This window comes from Orycteropus afer, unplaced genomic scaffold, assembly GCF_000298275.1.
Source record: "Orycteropus afer afer isolate SDZICR_OR568_19922 unplaced genomic scaffold, OryAfe1.0 scaffold00012, whole genome shotgun sequence".
NCBI lineage: Eukaryota > Metazoa > Chordata > Mammalia > Tubulidentata > Orycteropodidae > Orycteropus > Orycteropus afer.
In genome coordinates, this window is record NW_006921599.1 from 3,275,396 (window position 1) to 3,292,442 (window position 17,047).

General features: G+C 38.2%; 1 protein-coding gene across 1 annotated transcript in view; it reads left to right on the forward strand.

The window, feature by feature from the left end:
• The window catches only part of SYCP2L (synaptonemal complex protein 2 like), a 91,707-nt gene that overhangs the window by 39,976 nt on the left and 34,684 nt on the right, over positions 1-17,047 (forward strand). Inside the window, exons 18-22 of the mRNA XM_007952218.1 lie at positions 7,568-7,712; positions 8,728-8,777; positions 10,014-10,140; positions 10,914-10,987; positions 11,136-11,199. Of these exons, the coding sequence (XP_007950409.1) occupies positions 7,568-7,712; positions 8,728-8,777; positions 10,014-10,140; positions 10,914-10,987; positions 11,136-11,199 (460 nt within the window). The remainder of the gene's footprint in view (positions 1-7,567; positions 7,713-8,727; positions 8,778-10,013; positions 10,141-10,913; positions 10,988-11,135; positions 11,200-17,047) is intronic.

Consider the following 17,047-nt stretch of genomic DNA (forward strand, 5'->3'; position numbering starts at 1 on the left):
ACTTTGTTGAGAGATTGGGAAAGATCTAAATAAGTGAGGAGAGAGGCTGTGTTCATCAGTAAGACCACTCAATATTCCTCAGATGCCAGTTTACAATAGTTTCATCTGGTCCAGGGTACATGAGCTTGCCATGAGGGCAGTGCCAATTCAATGGCAGCTAACAACAATAGAAGCTTTAGGTTCAACACAGTCTCTAATCAAATCCCAGCATGCTTGGTTTTTGTTGTTTTTTTTTGATTTAAGAAATTAACAAGCTATTTCTAAAATTCACATGGAAATTAAAAAAACTTATAATAACCAAAAGGAGCTCTGCTGGCATAGTGCCTGAGGCATTTGACTGCTAACCAGAAGGTTGGTGGTTCAAATGCACCAGCCACTTTGTGGGAGGAAGATGAGGCAATCTACTTCCATAAAGATTTACTGCCTCGGGATCCCAGTGGGGGTCGCTATGAGTCGGAATTGACTTGATGGCAGTGAGTTTGGTTTGGTTTGGTTTTGGTGTAATAACTAAAACAAATTCAGTGGGGGGAAAAAGTGGGAGGGCTAACACTACCTGTTATCAAGATTTATTATAAAGCTCAAGTAATTAAGAGAGTGTGGTATTGCCATAAGGGTAGATAATGAATGAATGAATGGAACAGACTAGGAAATCAAGAAATAGACATACACATATATGGACAACTGATCTATGTCAAAAGTACAAAAAGAAGTCAGTGGAATAAGGATAATTTTTTTTTTTTTCAGAAACAGAAGCAGAGCTATTGTATATCCACATGCAAGAAAATGATTTTGACTAACAACTTCCACCTTATAAAAAAAATTAAAAATGGATCATAGAGGTAAATGTAAAACCTAAAAATATAAACTTTTTAGAAGGAAATATAAGAAAAGAGTCTTTGTGACCTCAGGTTAGGCAATGACTTAGATGTGACATCAAAAGCACAGTTCATAAAAGAACAAATTGCTAGTTTTGAACATCATCAAAATAAAAAACATCTGCTTTTAGAAAAACACTGTTAGGAGAATGAAAGTACTGGACACACACTTGCATAAAATACAAAATAAGCATCCGATAAAGGACTTGTATCTAAAATATAGTAAGAACTCTCAAAACTCAATAATAAAAACATCAACAGCAAAAAACAAACTCACTGCCATAGAGTTGATTCTGACTCTTAGTGACCCCCATTGGGTTTCTGAGGCTGTTAATCTTTACAGAAGTAGATATCCCCATCCTCTTTCCATGGAGTGGCTGGTGGGTTTGAAGCACTGACCTTCTGGTTAGCAGCCAGATGCCTTATCCACTGTGCCACCAGAGCTCCTTATAATAAAAACGGAACCCCAAAATATGCAAAACACATTTGAACAGCTGCTTAACCAAGGAACATACACAGATGGTAGATAAGCATATGAGAAGTTGCTGATGTCATTAGTTTTTAGGGAAATGTAAATTAGAACTATGACCTACCATTATACCTATTACCCATTGCTGTTAAGTTGATTATGACTCATGAGATGGCTAAAATTAGACTGTGCCAAGTGTTGGTAAGAGTATGGAACAAGTTGAACTCTTAAAACACCACTGGTAGTTTCTTATAAAGTTAAATATGTGTCTAATGTATCTACATTATGACCCAGCCATTCTAATCTTAGGTATTTACACAGAGAAATGAGAGCATCTGTTCACCCAAAGGCATGCATGTGAATGTTTGTAGTAGCTTTCTTTGTAATAGCTCCCAGCTGGAAACAATTCAAATGTCCATCAATAGGTGAATGGGTAAAGACAGTTAGATATATCCAAGTAATGGAATAGTACTCAGAAATGAAAGAGAATAGACTCTTGATACATACAACATGAATGAATCTCAATATGCCAAGTGATAGAAGCCGGAAAAAAAGAGTGCATATTTTATGATTCCATTTATAAGAAATCTAGAAAACACACTATAATGACAGAAAGTGGACCAAGGGTTGCCTCGAGATAGGAGTACCTAGAGGGGTGGAAGGGAGAGATTACAAAGCATCTGGAGAAAATTTTTGACTGTGATGGCTATGTTAATTTGAGTGTGGTCATGGGTTCATGGATGTATACGTTTTTCAAACTGTTCGTTTTGTATCCTTTAAATATGTGTGTTCATAGAAGGTCAGTTGTATTTTAGTAAAGCTGTTAAACAGTTATTTGCCTGCAGGATTGTTATATCAGTATAATTATTTTATGTAAATATAACCACACATAAGAAAAGATCCAAAGTGAACTTAGATTTTTATCTGTTTGCTATTGGTTTTATACTACTGTCAATAGATGTGGTTTATCTTTTAATTGTTAAAGTGTATTGTTGTTCTTCAGATGTATTTATAAGATTATTAAACATTGGGTAACATTTTATATCATCTTATTTGATAGTTGAAGTAACCTGACACAGTTATCATTATCCACTAATAGATAAGAAAACATTCATACAACTTTATGGTTGTACCAAAATTCAAACTAGAATACTTAATTAATTCCCAACCATATATTCTGTTCTCTGTACTCCTCTTGCAGGAGTCAGTATCAGAGTTCTGTAATTTCATTTATTTCCAGATGGGGCCAACATTTATGAATATGGTTGTTTACCTGCATTTTTACTCTAATGTTGCCCTAAAGTCTGACTCAAGTTAGCTTTCAATAGCTTAATATGTTACCTGAAATGCCCCTCATAAGAAATTCTTTTGATAAAGCTATGTGTCTAGGAAGCCTCTATTACAGTGGGAGTAGCTTAGAGGGCTGTTCTGGATGGCTGCTGAGTTAGGAAGAGAAGAACCAATGGTTGAGGAGTCGATTCTGACTCATGGTGACCCCATGTGTGCCAGAGTAGAACTGTGCAACATAGGGTTTTCAGTGACTTAGTTTTTTGGCTGTGGATTACCAGGCCTTTCTTCTGAGGTGCCTCTGGGTGGACTTGTACCTCCAACCTTTGTTTTAGCAACTAAGTGTGCTAATAGTTTCTGCCACTCAGGAACTCCAGCTAGAGAATACCAAACCAAAAGACTAAATTCACTGTGATCAAATTGATTCTGATTCAGAGCAACCCCCATTGGGTTTCCAAGGCTGTAAATCTTTACAGAAGCAGACTGTCCTATCTTTCTTCCATGGAGTGGCTGGTGGGTTTGAACTGCCTGCTGACCTGGTTAGCAGTCAGATACCTTAACCGCTACACCACCAGAGCTCCTTAGCTAGAAAATAGGAGAGGGAGATGAATCAGCCCATTCTTCCCTAACTCACTCAAGTAGGTTGAGAGGACCTAGCATTTGTATTAACACCCTGGCTCTTAAAAGCATAGTCCTGTTTGGGGAGCAAACGATTAATGTCTTTAGCTGCTAAAGGAAAGGTTGGAGGTTGGAGTCCACCCAGAGGTGCCTTGGAAGAAAGTCCTGGCAATGTGCTTCCTAAATATTAGCCATTAAAAACAGTTCTACTCCGATGCATGCAGGATCACTTGACGGCAACATTTTGTTTTAATTTTGGTGGCTCCGATAAGCAAAGAAGGAAAAATTGGAACCTACCAGCATGACCTTAGTTTCCCAGTCTTTGGTCCCAAAGCAAGGCTCTTTTGTGGGCCTGATGTTCCTCTTGGGGCTGATGACAGGTCATGAAGCTGGGTTCTCGCTTGGCTACTTGGTTCCTCAAGAATAGCTTCTGCAAGGAGAAAGCTAAGGAGTCTAGTTATTTCCCAAAGTTTTATTCCCTTGGTTGGACGTGCACCAGTCTGTGTGTCCTCAAAGGGATTGCTTCTTCTGCTGTGGGCCCCATCTCTTCTCACCTGTGTTGTATGTCATGTCCCTTAACTCTGAACTCTTTTGGGACTCTTTAGGATGCATCTGTTTTGTCTTAGCAAAGCAGAGCCTAGCAACCCAACAACAAATAAGGAAAGAACATACTGAAGAATCCAAGGTTTTAGTTTCTTTACTCAAAACCATGTCCAAATGTAAGCACTTTGACCTATTGCGTGATAAACCTTCTGTTACTAAAGCCAGTTAATCCTGACGGTAGACTATGAAAAAACTTCTTTATAATGCCATCACCTCTGTCAATAAACTAATAATAGGTCATGTATCTTCCTCTGAAATCATCCCTGACCACAAAGGCAGAAGTGATCACTTCCTCTGTGGCACTGAGTTTCAAATCTAGATGCACATTAAAATCATCTGGGAGCTTTAAAAGACCATACCTGTGCCCAGGGCCCAGTTGAGTCAGAATCTCTTACATAGACCCCAGCATTAGCTCTATTTTTATTTCTTTATTAAGCACCCAGGTGATTCTAAGGTATATCATATGTGAGAATGCTCTTCACCTTTGCCCCAGCTCCCTGTTGACCCTCCATCTTTATTTGTGTGTGTCTGAGCTTAGTGCCCGACAGAAAAGGGGCTCCACAAAGGCTTATTAATAAGTAAAGAGCTGTTGCCTGGCAGAGTCTGTGGAAATAGTTTGCAAGGTAAGATGTTTTGATGGGGGAAGGACTTGATAAAGTCTGCAGAATGGGGTATTCCTCATGAACTGGGCTGAGATTAACCAAAGGACACATGAAAGAACACGTTAGGACTGTGACATGAAGGGAAGAAGAGGATAGTGGTCATACATGTATTATTTATTCAATATATTTTGTTTTTAGGGCAAATTCTTTCAGAAGTCAAAGAACACAAGACACAAGCATATGGGTAATGTAATAACATTTATTATTTTAAGACATACTTCCTAAATTTCAATTATTTGCATACCATTTCCCAAATTTGTTACAGCTCTAATTTTTACTATCTATAGTTTTCTTAATTAAATTGCTCTTAAACCTATTTTAAAATCGTTTCACTTTCAAATGGAAAGTCAGCATTACTTTTAAAATACTATAGATAAACCCCCAAATACTGTGAAAAACTGCAGTGTTATGCTTAAGCTGTATTTTTACTTATACTAGGCCTTGAGCCTGAAACTCGTTTTTGCTGTGTTTAAAAAAAAAGATTAGTAAGCATTTAAGATACATATTAAAAACCTAGTATCTTCAGTGGGAGTCCTTGGGTGTCACAACTTGTTAAGTGGTTGACTACTAGCTGAAAGGTTGGTGGTTTGAACCCACCCAGAGATGTTTTGAAGGAAAGGCCTGGTGATCTGCTTCCAAAAGGTCATAGCCATTGAAAAAATCAATGGAGTAGCTCTACTCGGCATACATGAGTCGCCTTGAGTTTGGCTCAACTCATTGTCAGCTGGTTAGTATCTATCTGAGACACCCTGAGCAAGATCATAAGTACTTAAAGGATTGAGAAAGAAGTAGGTTTTTCACCCAGAGTCAATTGCGTTGAATGACGTGTTTTTGTACCTGTGTGCAAATAACAGTGGTGGCACCGTACCTGAGGCATTTGACTGCTAACCAGCAGGTTGGTAGTTCTAACCCACCAGCCACTCTGTGGAAGGAAGACTGGGCAATCTACTTCTGTAAAGATTTATTGCCTTGGAAACCCAATAGGGGTCACTATGAGTTGGAATTCACTTGATGGAAGTGAGTTTGTTTTTTGGTTTTGTATCACTAGAGTGTTCTCTCACTTTGGAAGTCATAGTGCTCCTAGTCTATAGTTAGGAGTTGCTGGGTAGTATAAATGATTAACATGCTTGGCTGCTAACTGAAAGGTTGGAGTGTCAGGTCTACACACAAGAGCCTGAGAAGAAAGGTGTGGTATTCTATTTCTGAAAAATCAACTTTTGAAACCTTGTGGAACACAGTTCTATTCTGACTCTATGAGGTCACACTGTGAGTTGAAGTTGATTCCTTGGCAATTGGTTTAAGTTTGTAGTCAAACAAACAAAAAAAAAACTAAACTCACTGCCATCGAGTCGATTCCAACTGCAACCCCCATTGGGTTTCTTAGGTGGGCAGTCTTTTTGGAAGTAGATTGCCCTGTCTTCCTTCTGTGGAGTTGCTGGTGAGTTTGAACTGCCAACCTTCTGGTTAATAGTCAAGTGCCTTAGGCACTGCACTACCAGAGCTCCTTGGAAGGTAGTTAGGTCTTCAAAAACAAATTCATTTTAAAAAAATCAGTAACGATCACTGCCAACCTCAGATGTTCTGGGTCATGGTATCATAAACAAGGGTGAAGCTGGTCCTCACCAACCTAGTGATGTCTTCGGGATTTGCTTCTACACCTGACAATTCTAGTCTGGGGGGTGTGTCCTCGGGTTTATGCTTTGCATACTTGAAGGATACAAGAAATACATACATAAGATACTGTCACCACTTAATATATTCGGATTCATGAGACTCCTTTGCTGTTGTTAGCTGTTGATGAGTTGGTTCTGACTCGGTCCCAACTCATGGTAACACCATGCACAGTGTGCTGCCCAGTCCATGATTGGTTGTATATGTGACCATTTTGGTCGATAGGGTTTTTAGTGGCTGATGTACAGAAGCAGTTCTCCAAGCTTTTCTTGCTAGTCTATCTCAGTCTAGAAGCTCCACTGAAACCTGTTCAGCATCATAGCAGTACACAAGCCTCCACTGACAGATGGGTGGTTGCCCGTCAACAGAGGTGTGTTGGCTGGGAATTGAACTTCTACATGGAAAGTGCGAATCCTACCACTGAACCACCAGTGTCTCATAAGACTGCCTGACGTGAAATAAGTTATTACCAACTTAATGGTGGTGCCCTCTAGAGGCTCAGGGGTTTGTGCACTGGGTTCCCCAGGGATAGAGTATGCTTTTTTAAAAAAGACTGCTTTAAAAAAAAACAAAAATGAATTTTATATTAAAATTGAGGATTTATCTTAATAATTATTATGAATGTAAAAAAAAAAAACAGAAAAAGATGAAAAGCAATATAAATATCAAAGTACAGTTGAATCATCCCCCAGGATAGATTAAACTTGTCCTAAATCTTTAAACTTTTATAGTCCAGTCTTAGGTTTGAAATTATGGTTTAAACAGAAATTTTATTTTATTTTATTTTATTTTCTCTAAGACATGATAGAAGCTTGTCTGTGCAAAAAAAAATTTTTTTAAAGAAAAAAAAATTGTACTTTATTTTATCATTTAAAATAGTACTTTGAATTTCCAGTGTTGGCTCGATGTTTAGGGGCCTTACCTTTCAGACAAATATCTAATACCTCTTCAGTTGTGAAGTATCATGAAACCTGTGAGAGCTGGAATTGATGAAACTGCCTTGATTTTCCAGATCTTATATGTTTTCCACCTTTAACAGAGTCTTACCACTTTGCTGTCACTCATTTTACTGGAAAATACTTGTGTTTTCCTGCTTTGGCAGGTTTCTGCCTTACACATGCTCCAGCTTTTGCAGGTTTTACTGCATCAGAGAGGATTTTGTCATGTTTTTCAACAACAACTTGGTTATGACTCCACTAATGCAATAGTTTTTCTTTCTCTGCCCCCTTTTTACTTCTCTACCTATTTATCATATAAGAGAGTCTAGTCTTATAGAAGAGGTTATTTCTCTTTTGTATAGCTTTGTAGTAATAGATTTAATTATACATCACTGACACTAATACCCCTTTAAAATTGTCATTTGTCATCTGTGTATATAAAAGTCTAATTACAGAAAGCACCTCTTCTCTGAGAGTGGTCAAGATTCAAGTAATACCAGTGAAAGATCAGGGCCTACTGAGGAAAAAAGGAAATCCATAAAATCATATTCTAACAGAAAAAAGAAGAGAGTCAGAAGTAGAATAAAAGGTAAGTTTAATGTGTCTCTTTTTCCAGGCCATTTTTAAAAATAAGCAGGTATTTAATTTTTAGTGTGGGATGGGAGAGGGTCGAAGAATTTGATCTTCTTTCCTGCTACAGTTTCCTTGGAAAGGCAAAATATACATACCAAAACTGTACTGAAGATTAAACCGAAAAACTAAACCCCTTGCCATCAAGTTGATTCCAACTCAGAGTGACTGTAGAACAGAGTAGAACTTCCCTCATTGTGTTTCCAAGGCTGTAAATCTTTTCAGGAGTAGACTGCTTTGTCTTTCTCTTGGGGAGCAGCAGCTGGCTACCTTTTGCTTAATAGCCAAGCTGTTAACCACTGCATTACTCTGGCTTCTGATACAGAGATATTAACCAATAATTATTGTAATTATTGTTAAGCAATAGTTGTTAAGTATGAGCTATAGATAGAAGGAGTTCAGATGAGAGGAATCTTTCATGAGCTGGCATTAACAGGAAAAGCTTCAAAGAAGGCGTAAGTGGAACTTGAGCTAACTCTTGAAAAAAGAATAGTATTTAAAGAGGCAGTGTGAACAAGAAGCATTCTAAGTTAGGCAAAATTAAAAAGAAAACAAAGACGGTAGAATGGTGTTCATGGGGCATGAGCTGGATCAGAGAATTCATGGTGAGTGGTGGTGTGGTACCATTTGCGCTCAGCTCCTAACTAAGGGTTGGTAGTTCAAACCCACTCATGGGAGCTGTGGAAGACAGCCCTGTGATCTGCTTCCGTAAGGACTACACCCAAGAAAAACCTGTGGAGCTCAGTTCCTCCATGAATTGGAATAGACTTAATAGGAATGACTTTGTTTTTTGGTTTTGGTGGGAAACAAGGTTGGATAATTAGAAAGGAATCTTAAAAGCTGGACATTTGTACAAACTATAAGCAGTGGGAGTAGATTCTAGTATCACTGTGTAATTGGGAGAGGGATAAATTGATTTTTGTGTTTCTCATAAGTAAATTTATCCACTGTACCTTTGTTTTCTTTCTTTTTAGTTCTGCCACTTTCCCCGCTCAGTAGTGAAAGTGATCACAATAAAGGCCAAGTAAGTAAATTTTATCTGGACTGCAGTATATGCCACTGGGTAAACCTGCATGTATTTCTCAAAACACATCTTTTAAGAATATGAGGATAATAAACTAGTGGTTGGTAATGGCCAATAGAACTACAAGGACTTCTAAATGTTTAGTGTGAATCTTGGGCAAAGATATAGGATGTCTTTTTATTGTTCCCAAATGGGGCTGAATGACTTTTTTTATGAGCATCACTAAAAATCTGGGCTATTCTGATTTTCCACAAATGCATGTACCTTTAAATTTACATTTCCCATTTATATTTTAAAGTTACTGATAGAGTCTTTTCTTTAGTTTTCAGTTTGTTGGCATGTTCATTCAAAAGTTTTTTTTAAATAACTTTTTATTGTGATTTTGGGGAAAATTTACAGAGCAAATTGGTTTTCCATTCAACAGTTCATACACATATATATATATTTTTCTGCATTGATTGCAATCCCCAGGCCCTGCAACTCATTTCCTCAAGATGTTTGGTTATGGCTAGGAAGTTATTGCCAAAGTATTTAATGATTTAGCATTAAGTCTTTATTTTTGCCAAAGGTTGAAATGCCTTCAGGTTTATGCAAATATTGAACAAACCATGAAGGTTTTTAAATTTCCCTTCACTTATCCTTATTTTGAGGAGTCTTGGTGGTGTAGCAGTTAAATTCAGTTGCTAACTCACAGGTTAGCCAGTTTAATCCACCAGCTGCTCCACGGATGAAAGATGTGGCATTCTGCTTCTGTAAAGATTACAGCCTTGGAAACCCTATGGGGCAGTCTTCCCTGTCCTGTAGGGTTATGATGAGTCAGCATCGATTTGATGGCAATGGGTTTGGACTCAGAGCTGTGGTTTTCAAACTTTAGTGGTCACCAGAATTACCAAGAAGGCATGTTAAAATAGGTATTGTTGGTTTCTGTCCCCAGGGTTTCTGATTGAGTAGGCTATAGGTGGGCTTGAGGATTTCCATTTGTAGTAAGTTCTCATGTATTACTGATACTCCTGTCCAGTACTACCTTTTAAGAGCCACTATTGCAGAGTTATCAATTGAGATATAATGTAATATTCTTCCAACTCTGGGATCTTGGGTTCTTAGTTTTTATTTTCAATGGAGTAAATCCAATACTTAAAATTTTTTAAAGTGATAATTGAAAATGTCTTAAAATGTCCTGAGAATTGGTTTTGAGTGCTTATGAATGTTAATACTTAAAAATGTCCTAAATTTCAGGTTAGATTTCTAACACCATTATGGAAAGATACTTCCAAGAAAAATGCCATACCTCGGAAAATTTCTGGGACAGAATTCCAGGGTACTTCTGTCTTTGTAACTCCCAAAGATTCTGCTTTGAAAACACGTACGTGACTTTTCTGTCAGTTTATTAGAGAAAATGATATTTTTGGTAAGGTAGTTAGAGTAAACATGTTTTTCTTTCCATATCTACTGAAGAAAGTGTAGAGATAATGATTCTTCTCTTCAGTGCCCCTATTAGCAAAAGATACCGTATTTTAATTTTATTCTTATCATGAGATTAGTTTAAGCTTAAGGTCTTCTTTTGGTAAGAAAACTTAAGAGCTGACATTTAACTGAGGTTAGCAAACTTTTTCTGTAAAGTGCCAGGTAGTAAATATTTTGGCTTTCTGGTCCTTATGGTGCAGCAATTGTAGCACCAAACCAGCCACAGACAGTATAAGTTTCCATAAAACTTTATTTACAAAACCAAGTGGTAGGCAGAATGTGGCCTGGGAGGCCAAAGGAGAGGGAAAAAGGAGAGAGGAAAAACACAGAACTAGAGAGTAAGAAGGAATAAGGAAGAGAATCTAAGAGAGAGAGGAATCACAAGTTGAGGTGTTAGAACCCTTGCCCCGATGTATTTGGGGCCTGATGGGAAGTTAGTAAATATATAATCTATTGAGGTGATTGGCCATTCATTTATCTACAGATCTACAAACCTAATAAACACATATGCTCTAAAAGGCCTAAAGTTTTTTGTTTTATTTAAAACCCTATCCCTTTTTATTTTTTAATGATGAGATTGATATAAGATAGAGAGCCATAGTGAAATAGTATCGCCTCAGGTCATTTCTAGGTGTGTTAACTCACCTGAAACTGTTCTCTCTAAATATCCAGAACTTCAAAGGCCTCATATACCAAGTGAACTCTCTTCCTCAGAACACTCAGAAGTTGAAGAAAGCATACCTAAGGTACAATTTAATTGTTGGTTATAGATCTGGTTTTCCAGAACTAATATTCTATTTGTATACTATGCTGGCTCATTACCTTTTAAGGAATAATACTGTTTATTTTGGCATAAAATACGTATATTTGTGGTCTATATATTTTGTTTTTAAGATCGTGAACCGAGAGTCATCGATGACGAGCTTCAAACGTAAGGTGCAAACCTTAGATGATAAAGGTGAGAGAATAAGAAACCATCTTTTCAGGAAAAAGTGAAATTAATCTGATTTTGGCATGGTGGGTGGTGTTTCAAACTATAGCAGATAAAACCACTTAATAGAGTGATTATTACCAGTTAAAAATGAGAGAATGTGATCTGCTTAATGCCCCAAATGTTCATGAAGGCTGTATTAGTTCCTAGGGCGCTGTAACAAAATACCACAAAGTGGTGGCTTATAAGAACAGAAATTAATTATCTCACTGTTTTGGAGGCTACAAGTCCCAATCAGAGTATTAGACCTGTTGATTTCTTCTCAGGACTCTGAGGGGATTGTTACATGCCTCACTCCTACTTTCTGGTGTCTCCAGGTGTTCCTTGGCTTGCAGCTGTAGCATCACACAGTGACCCTTCATCTCCCTGTTTCTGTGTCTGTTCTTCTCCTTCATAAGGGTGCCAACCTATAGGATTAGAGCCTACTCTACTCCAGTATGTCCTCATGTTAACTTAACGGATAGCATCCTCTTTCTAAACAAGTTCATGTTTAAAGGTATCAGGGGCTAGAACTTCACTATATCTTTTTAGAGGACACCATTCAGTCCATAACAAAGAGGATAAACAGAGGGTTTCATTCAGAATGCAGAATTTCTAGTGTCATGTATCCTGAAATACAAATGCCCTTAAATAGCAGCTTCCTCTTAGGCCTCAGTCGAGTGTACTGTGGAGCTCATTCCTTCCAGGAATGTGTGGGTCACTTGAAGTGGGTCACTGTAGAACAAAGTGTAGCCAAGTTATTAAAGATTTGAATTAATTTTCTTATGGTAGCTGTGGTATAAAGGATTCTAGGCTAGTTCATAATGTTGTGAATTATTATAGAACAACACTTTTTATGATATTTCTTAAAACTTTTTTTTTCTTTACATCTTAAATATCAAGAAGATACAAAATAGTTACACATTTTGAGCTGGATATTTAGAATATCAACACAACAAACATCTGTTTTCTTAAACATCCGGTTTAAGAAACAGACATTAACTGTTACTTTCAAAATCCTAGTATGTTCCAGCGTCCCTGGTGGTGCAAATGTTAATGTTTTCAGCTGCTAATGGAAAGGTTGGGAGCTCTGGTAGCATAGTGCCTAAGGCACTTGACTGCTAACCATAAGGCTGGCGGTTCAAACCCACCAGGCACTCCTCAGAAGGAAGAGGGGGCAATCTACTTCTGTAGCAATACTGCCTCGGAAACCCAAGGAGGGGTCGCTATGACTCGGATCTGTCTCGACGGCACATAACAACAACAGCAACAACAATGGAAAGGTTGGAAGCTCAAGTCCACCCAGAGTTGTGTCAGAAGTAAGAACTGACAGTCTGTGTTACAAAACTCAGCCATTGAAAACCCAATGGAGCACTGTTTGACGCTGACACACATGAGGTTGCCATGAATCAGAATTTACTCAATAGCAACAGGTTTTTAGTATGTTTCGCCTCAAACCCATCCCTGATCCTTCCCTTTTCCCTTCATAGGCAAATACTCTCCTTAATTTTTTGTTTGATCCCATTTTATATTTGTACTTTTACAATATGAAAATTATCATACATTCATAAGACAATATAAAACAATGTATACAGTTTAAAGAAAATTAGAAAGTGAACTAGAAAATTGCTGTTGGCTTTAGAATCCTTCCATACACTGCCTCATTCCTATTAATTCCCTCCATCTATCATAGAGACAACTATAGTCCTGTCTTTTGTGAAAATCCTTCCATTGCTTTTCTCTTTAATTTTAACTTTCTCCATGTGTCCCTGAATACTAATACATAGCTTAATTTTTCTGATTTAAAGTTTATATAAATGACATCATTTTCTGTGGTCTGCTGCTTTTTCTCAAAATCATGTGTAAGATGCTTTCATGTCAATGCATGCAGGTGAAGTATATTCATTTTCTCAATACAGTATTCCATTATATGACTAATACTCACTGCCATTGAGTCGATTCTGACTCATAGCGGCCCTATAGGACAGAGAACTCCTTACAGGGTTTCTAAGACTGTAAATCTTTATAGAAGCAAAGTGCCTCATCTTCCTCCTGGAGAGTGGTTGGTGGGTTCGAACTGCTGACCTTTTGGTTACTAGAATACCTTAACACATGTGCCACCAGAGCTCCATTATATGACTATATATAATTTATCCATCCTAGTGGTTGTGGTACATTTGAGTTGTTTGCTGTTTAGGTTGTTATAAACAATTCCACTATGAAGAATTATATGTATTTCTTTGGCTACATCTGTGAATTGTTTTTCCTCTCGTTATAATACCTAGGAGTGGAATTGTTACATCATAGAATATATATATTTTTAACAGTTTTAGATGTGCCAAACTGTTTTCCAAAGTATTTGTATCGGTTTACTTTGAGACCTCTGCTTCCCCACCTCCTTGCCAACGTTTAATATTGTAAGTTTGGCCAATTTTGTTTGTGTATATATTTATGTTGATCTTAATATGAATATTCCTGATTAAAGTTCAGCATCTTTTTATGTTTATTGTTGTTGTTGTTGTCATGTGCCGTCGAGTCAAACCCAACTCATAGCAACCCCTCCTTGGGTTTCCGAGGCAGTATCACTACGGAAGTAGGATTGCCCAACCTTCCTTCCGAGGAGTGGCTGGTGGGTTTGAACCGCCAGCCGTCTGGTTAGCAGGCAAGTGTCTTAGACACTATGCTACCAGACCATGTTTATTAGCCATTTGAATTTCCTTTTTTGTATTGTATTGAAAAGTCTTGCCTATTTGTCTGTAGGATCATGCTGCTTTGTTGATTCTTAGGAATTCATCACATATACTTGATGCTAGTCCTTTGGTAACATGTAGTGTCAATATCTTTTTCCACCTTGTGATTTGCATTTTTCTCTCTGTATGATGTTATCATGATCATTTTTTTATGTTGTAAAAACATAGATAACATAACACTTGCCATTTCACCATTCTGCATGTATATAATTCAATGAGATAAATTCCATCAGTTGCATTGTGCAACCATCACCAATATCCTACCAAATTTTCCACCCCCACCCAAAAACAAAAACTCAGGACGTTTTAAGGAACGATTTCACTCTTTTCCCTGCCTCCTGCCCCAGGCAACCACTGCTGAAACTCCAACTTCTGTATTTGCCTGTTCTCTGTACTTCATTTACGTGAGACTTATGATCAGTTTTATGACAAACGAAAGTTCCTCATTTTACTTAACTTTAGAATTGAATTTATCAATCCTTTCTCTCTGCTTGGTGTTTTTTTTTACTCTTGAGAAATACTTCTCTACCAATAAAACCAAAGATATTCTATATTATCTTCTGCATTATATCCATTTATGTTACATGATTCTAAGGTACTGCCTTAGGGGAATCTCTAATATATATTCATGGGGTCACTTTCCTTTTACCTGAAGGAAGTACTTTTTTTTTTTGTCCTTTTTGAAATTAGTTTATATATAAAAGACAATTGCCAATTGTATGTTTTTTACATGTATAATTTAGTGACATCATTCACATTAATCATGTTGTGTAACTTTCACCAATATCCATTGTCAGATTCCCATCACTATAAACTGAATGCTGATTAAAAAATGGCTCTGCCTTCCACCCTCCATCCTGACCCTAGTAACCACTAATAAACTTTGAGTCTCTATGCATTTGCCTATTTTGGATATTTTATTTGAGTGCTGTTACTCAGTATTTGTCATTTTGTAATTGACTTATTTCACTTAGCATAATGTTTTCAAGGTTCATCAATGATGTATCAGGTTTTCATTTCTTTTTATGACTAATATTCCATTGTTTGGATACACTGCATATTTTTATATCCATTCTTCTATGGATGAGCATTTAGGTTTGTGGTAGTTATGTCTGTGTGTCAACTTGACTGGGCCTGGTTGAGTGGCTGGGCAGCTGGTGGTTGTATTCCCCATGATAAGATTGGCAATCACTTCCATGGTGGGATCTACCACAAGCAGCTGAGTAGCTGCCTTTGGGATGTGGTCTGCTTCCTGTGTATAAGAAGAAGCCTTGGGAATGGTCTCTAGCCTATGGCATGCTTGGACCCTGCATGTAGCCATGTCTTTGCTCAGCAGCCTGCTATGCTCTGCCGACCTTGGGACTTACAGTGGACTTAAGTTAATGGCCTGCCATGTGGTTTGGTGACATCGGGACTGTGCCTTTTTATTTGTCAACCTTGGGGCTTCTCAGCCTCAGCAGCCAGCAGCTGTCTGAGTGAAGGAACGCCTCTAGCTCCAGTGGGCCAGGAGCAGGAGGCAGAACTGGACGCCAAGGTTGAGGGGCTTTCAACCAGCCGCTAGAGCCTGGCACTTTGAACTTGGACTTAAAGTCTCCAAATTGTAAGAATAAACTCCTGTTTTTTAGGGCCATCCTATTTTTGGTATATTCCTGTCAGAGCGGTACTAGGTAACCAGAACAAGGTTGTTTTTACCTTTTGGTTATTGTGATTAGTGCTGCAGTGAACAATGGTATACAGATATATGTGTGAGTCTTTCATTTTGAATCTCTTGAGCACATACCTAGTAATATAATTGCCGGATCATATGGTAATTCCAGGGAACTCCAATGGTACAGTGGTGAAAGCATTGTGGTGCAAACCAAAAGGCTGGCAGTTTGAATCCACCAGCTGCTCCATGGAAGAAAGATGATGCAATTTGCTTTTGTAAAGGTTTATGGCCTTGGAAACCCTATGGGGCAGGTCCACTCTGTTTTATAGGGACTCTATGAGTCAAAATCTACTTTGTGGTAGTGGTTTATGGTAATTCTGTGTTTAACATTTTGAGGAGCTACCACACTGTTTTCTGTCAGAGTAGACCATTTTACATACCCAGCAACAGTAGATGAGGGCTTCAATTACTCTACATCTTTGCCAGCATGTGTGTTTCCTGGTTTTTGTTTTTGTTTTAATTTTTAGCCATTCTAGTTGGGGTGAAGTGATAATCTATCTCATTGTGGTTTTGATTTGCATCTCCCAATTGCTAATGATGTTAAGCATCTTTTCCTGGAATTTTTGGCCATGGTATTTCTTATTTGAAGAAATGTCTGTACAAGTCCTTTGCCAGTTTTTTGTGTTTTTGTTGGTAAGCATTTTTTCCCCCTTTGGGATCACCTCTGTTTCTTTTGGCGAATAGGTTTTTAGGCCCAATTGGCCTTGTCTTCATGTAGTATCAGCAACAAGAGCCCTTCCCTTAACAAAACCCTCTCCATTCCATGCCTTCCCCTCTCTCCAGAGTATTAACAGAATCTGAGATGGAAGAAGAAAGTGGTATCAGGGTGACCCCTAGATGGGCACAAAGACTTTGGCAGGTGTACAGAGGAGAAGGTCCTTCAGGAAGCCTGTCTTCCATAGAGTCATTGTGGTATGAGTGGGCTCAGACAAGTGCAAAGGGTAAGGGGCCGATAACAAAGCCAGGAGGGAGAATAGTAGGCTTTCCTCTGTTTTGTTTATCCCCAAAAGACTGTCTGCCTTGCCTATATAGAGGGCTTTAGGGTGTGCCACATAATTTGGGAGACATTTGGAAGTTGTAGAAATGTGGTAGGCTCTGAGGTCCCCTCTTGTTTCAAATTGAGTCCATTTCCTTAGAGATTCCTGTTGCCTCCTCTGTCTTCTTTGGGCTGTTTGGAGTGATCCTGATGTCAAGGCGAAGCAGGACAGGAACCAGGTGGCTGGAATAAAGCAGGCAAGCTCATTGTGGTCCCAGTTCTGTAGGGCTCACTCTTCTTCTTTTTTTTTTTATTGTGATTTGGGTGAAGATTTACAGAGCAAATTCACTTTCCATACAGCAGTTCACATATACTTTGTCTCATGTCATTGACCACAGTTTA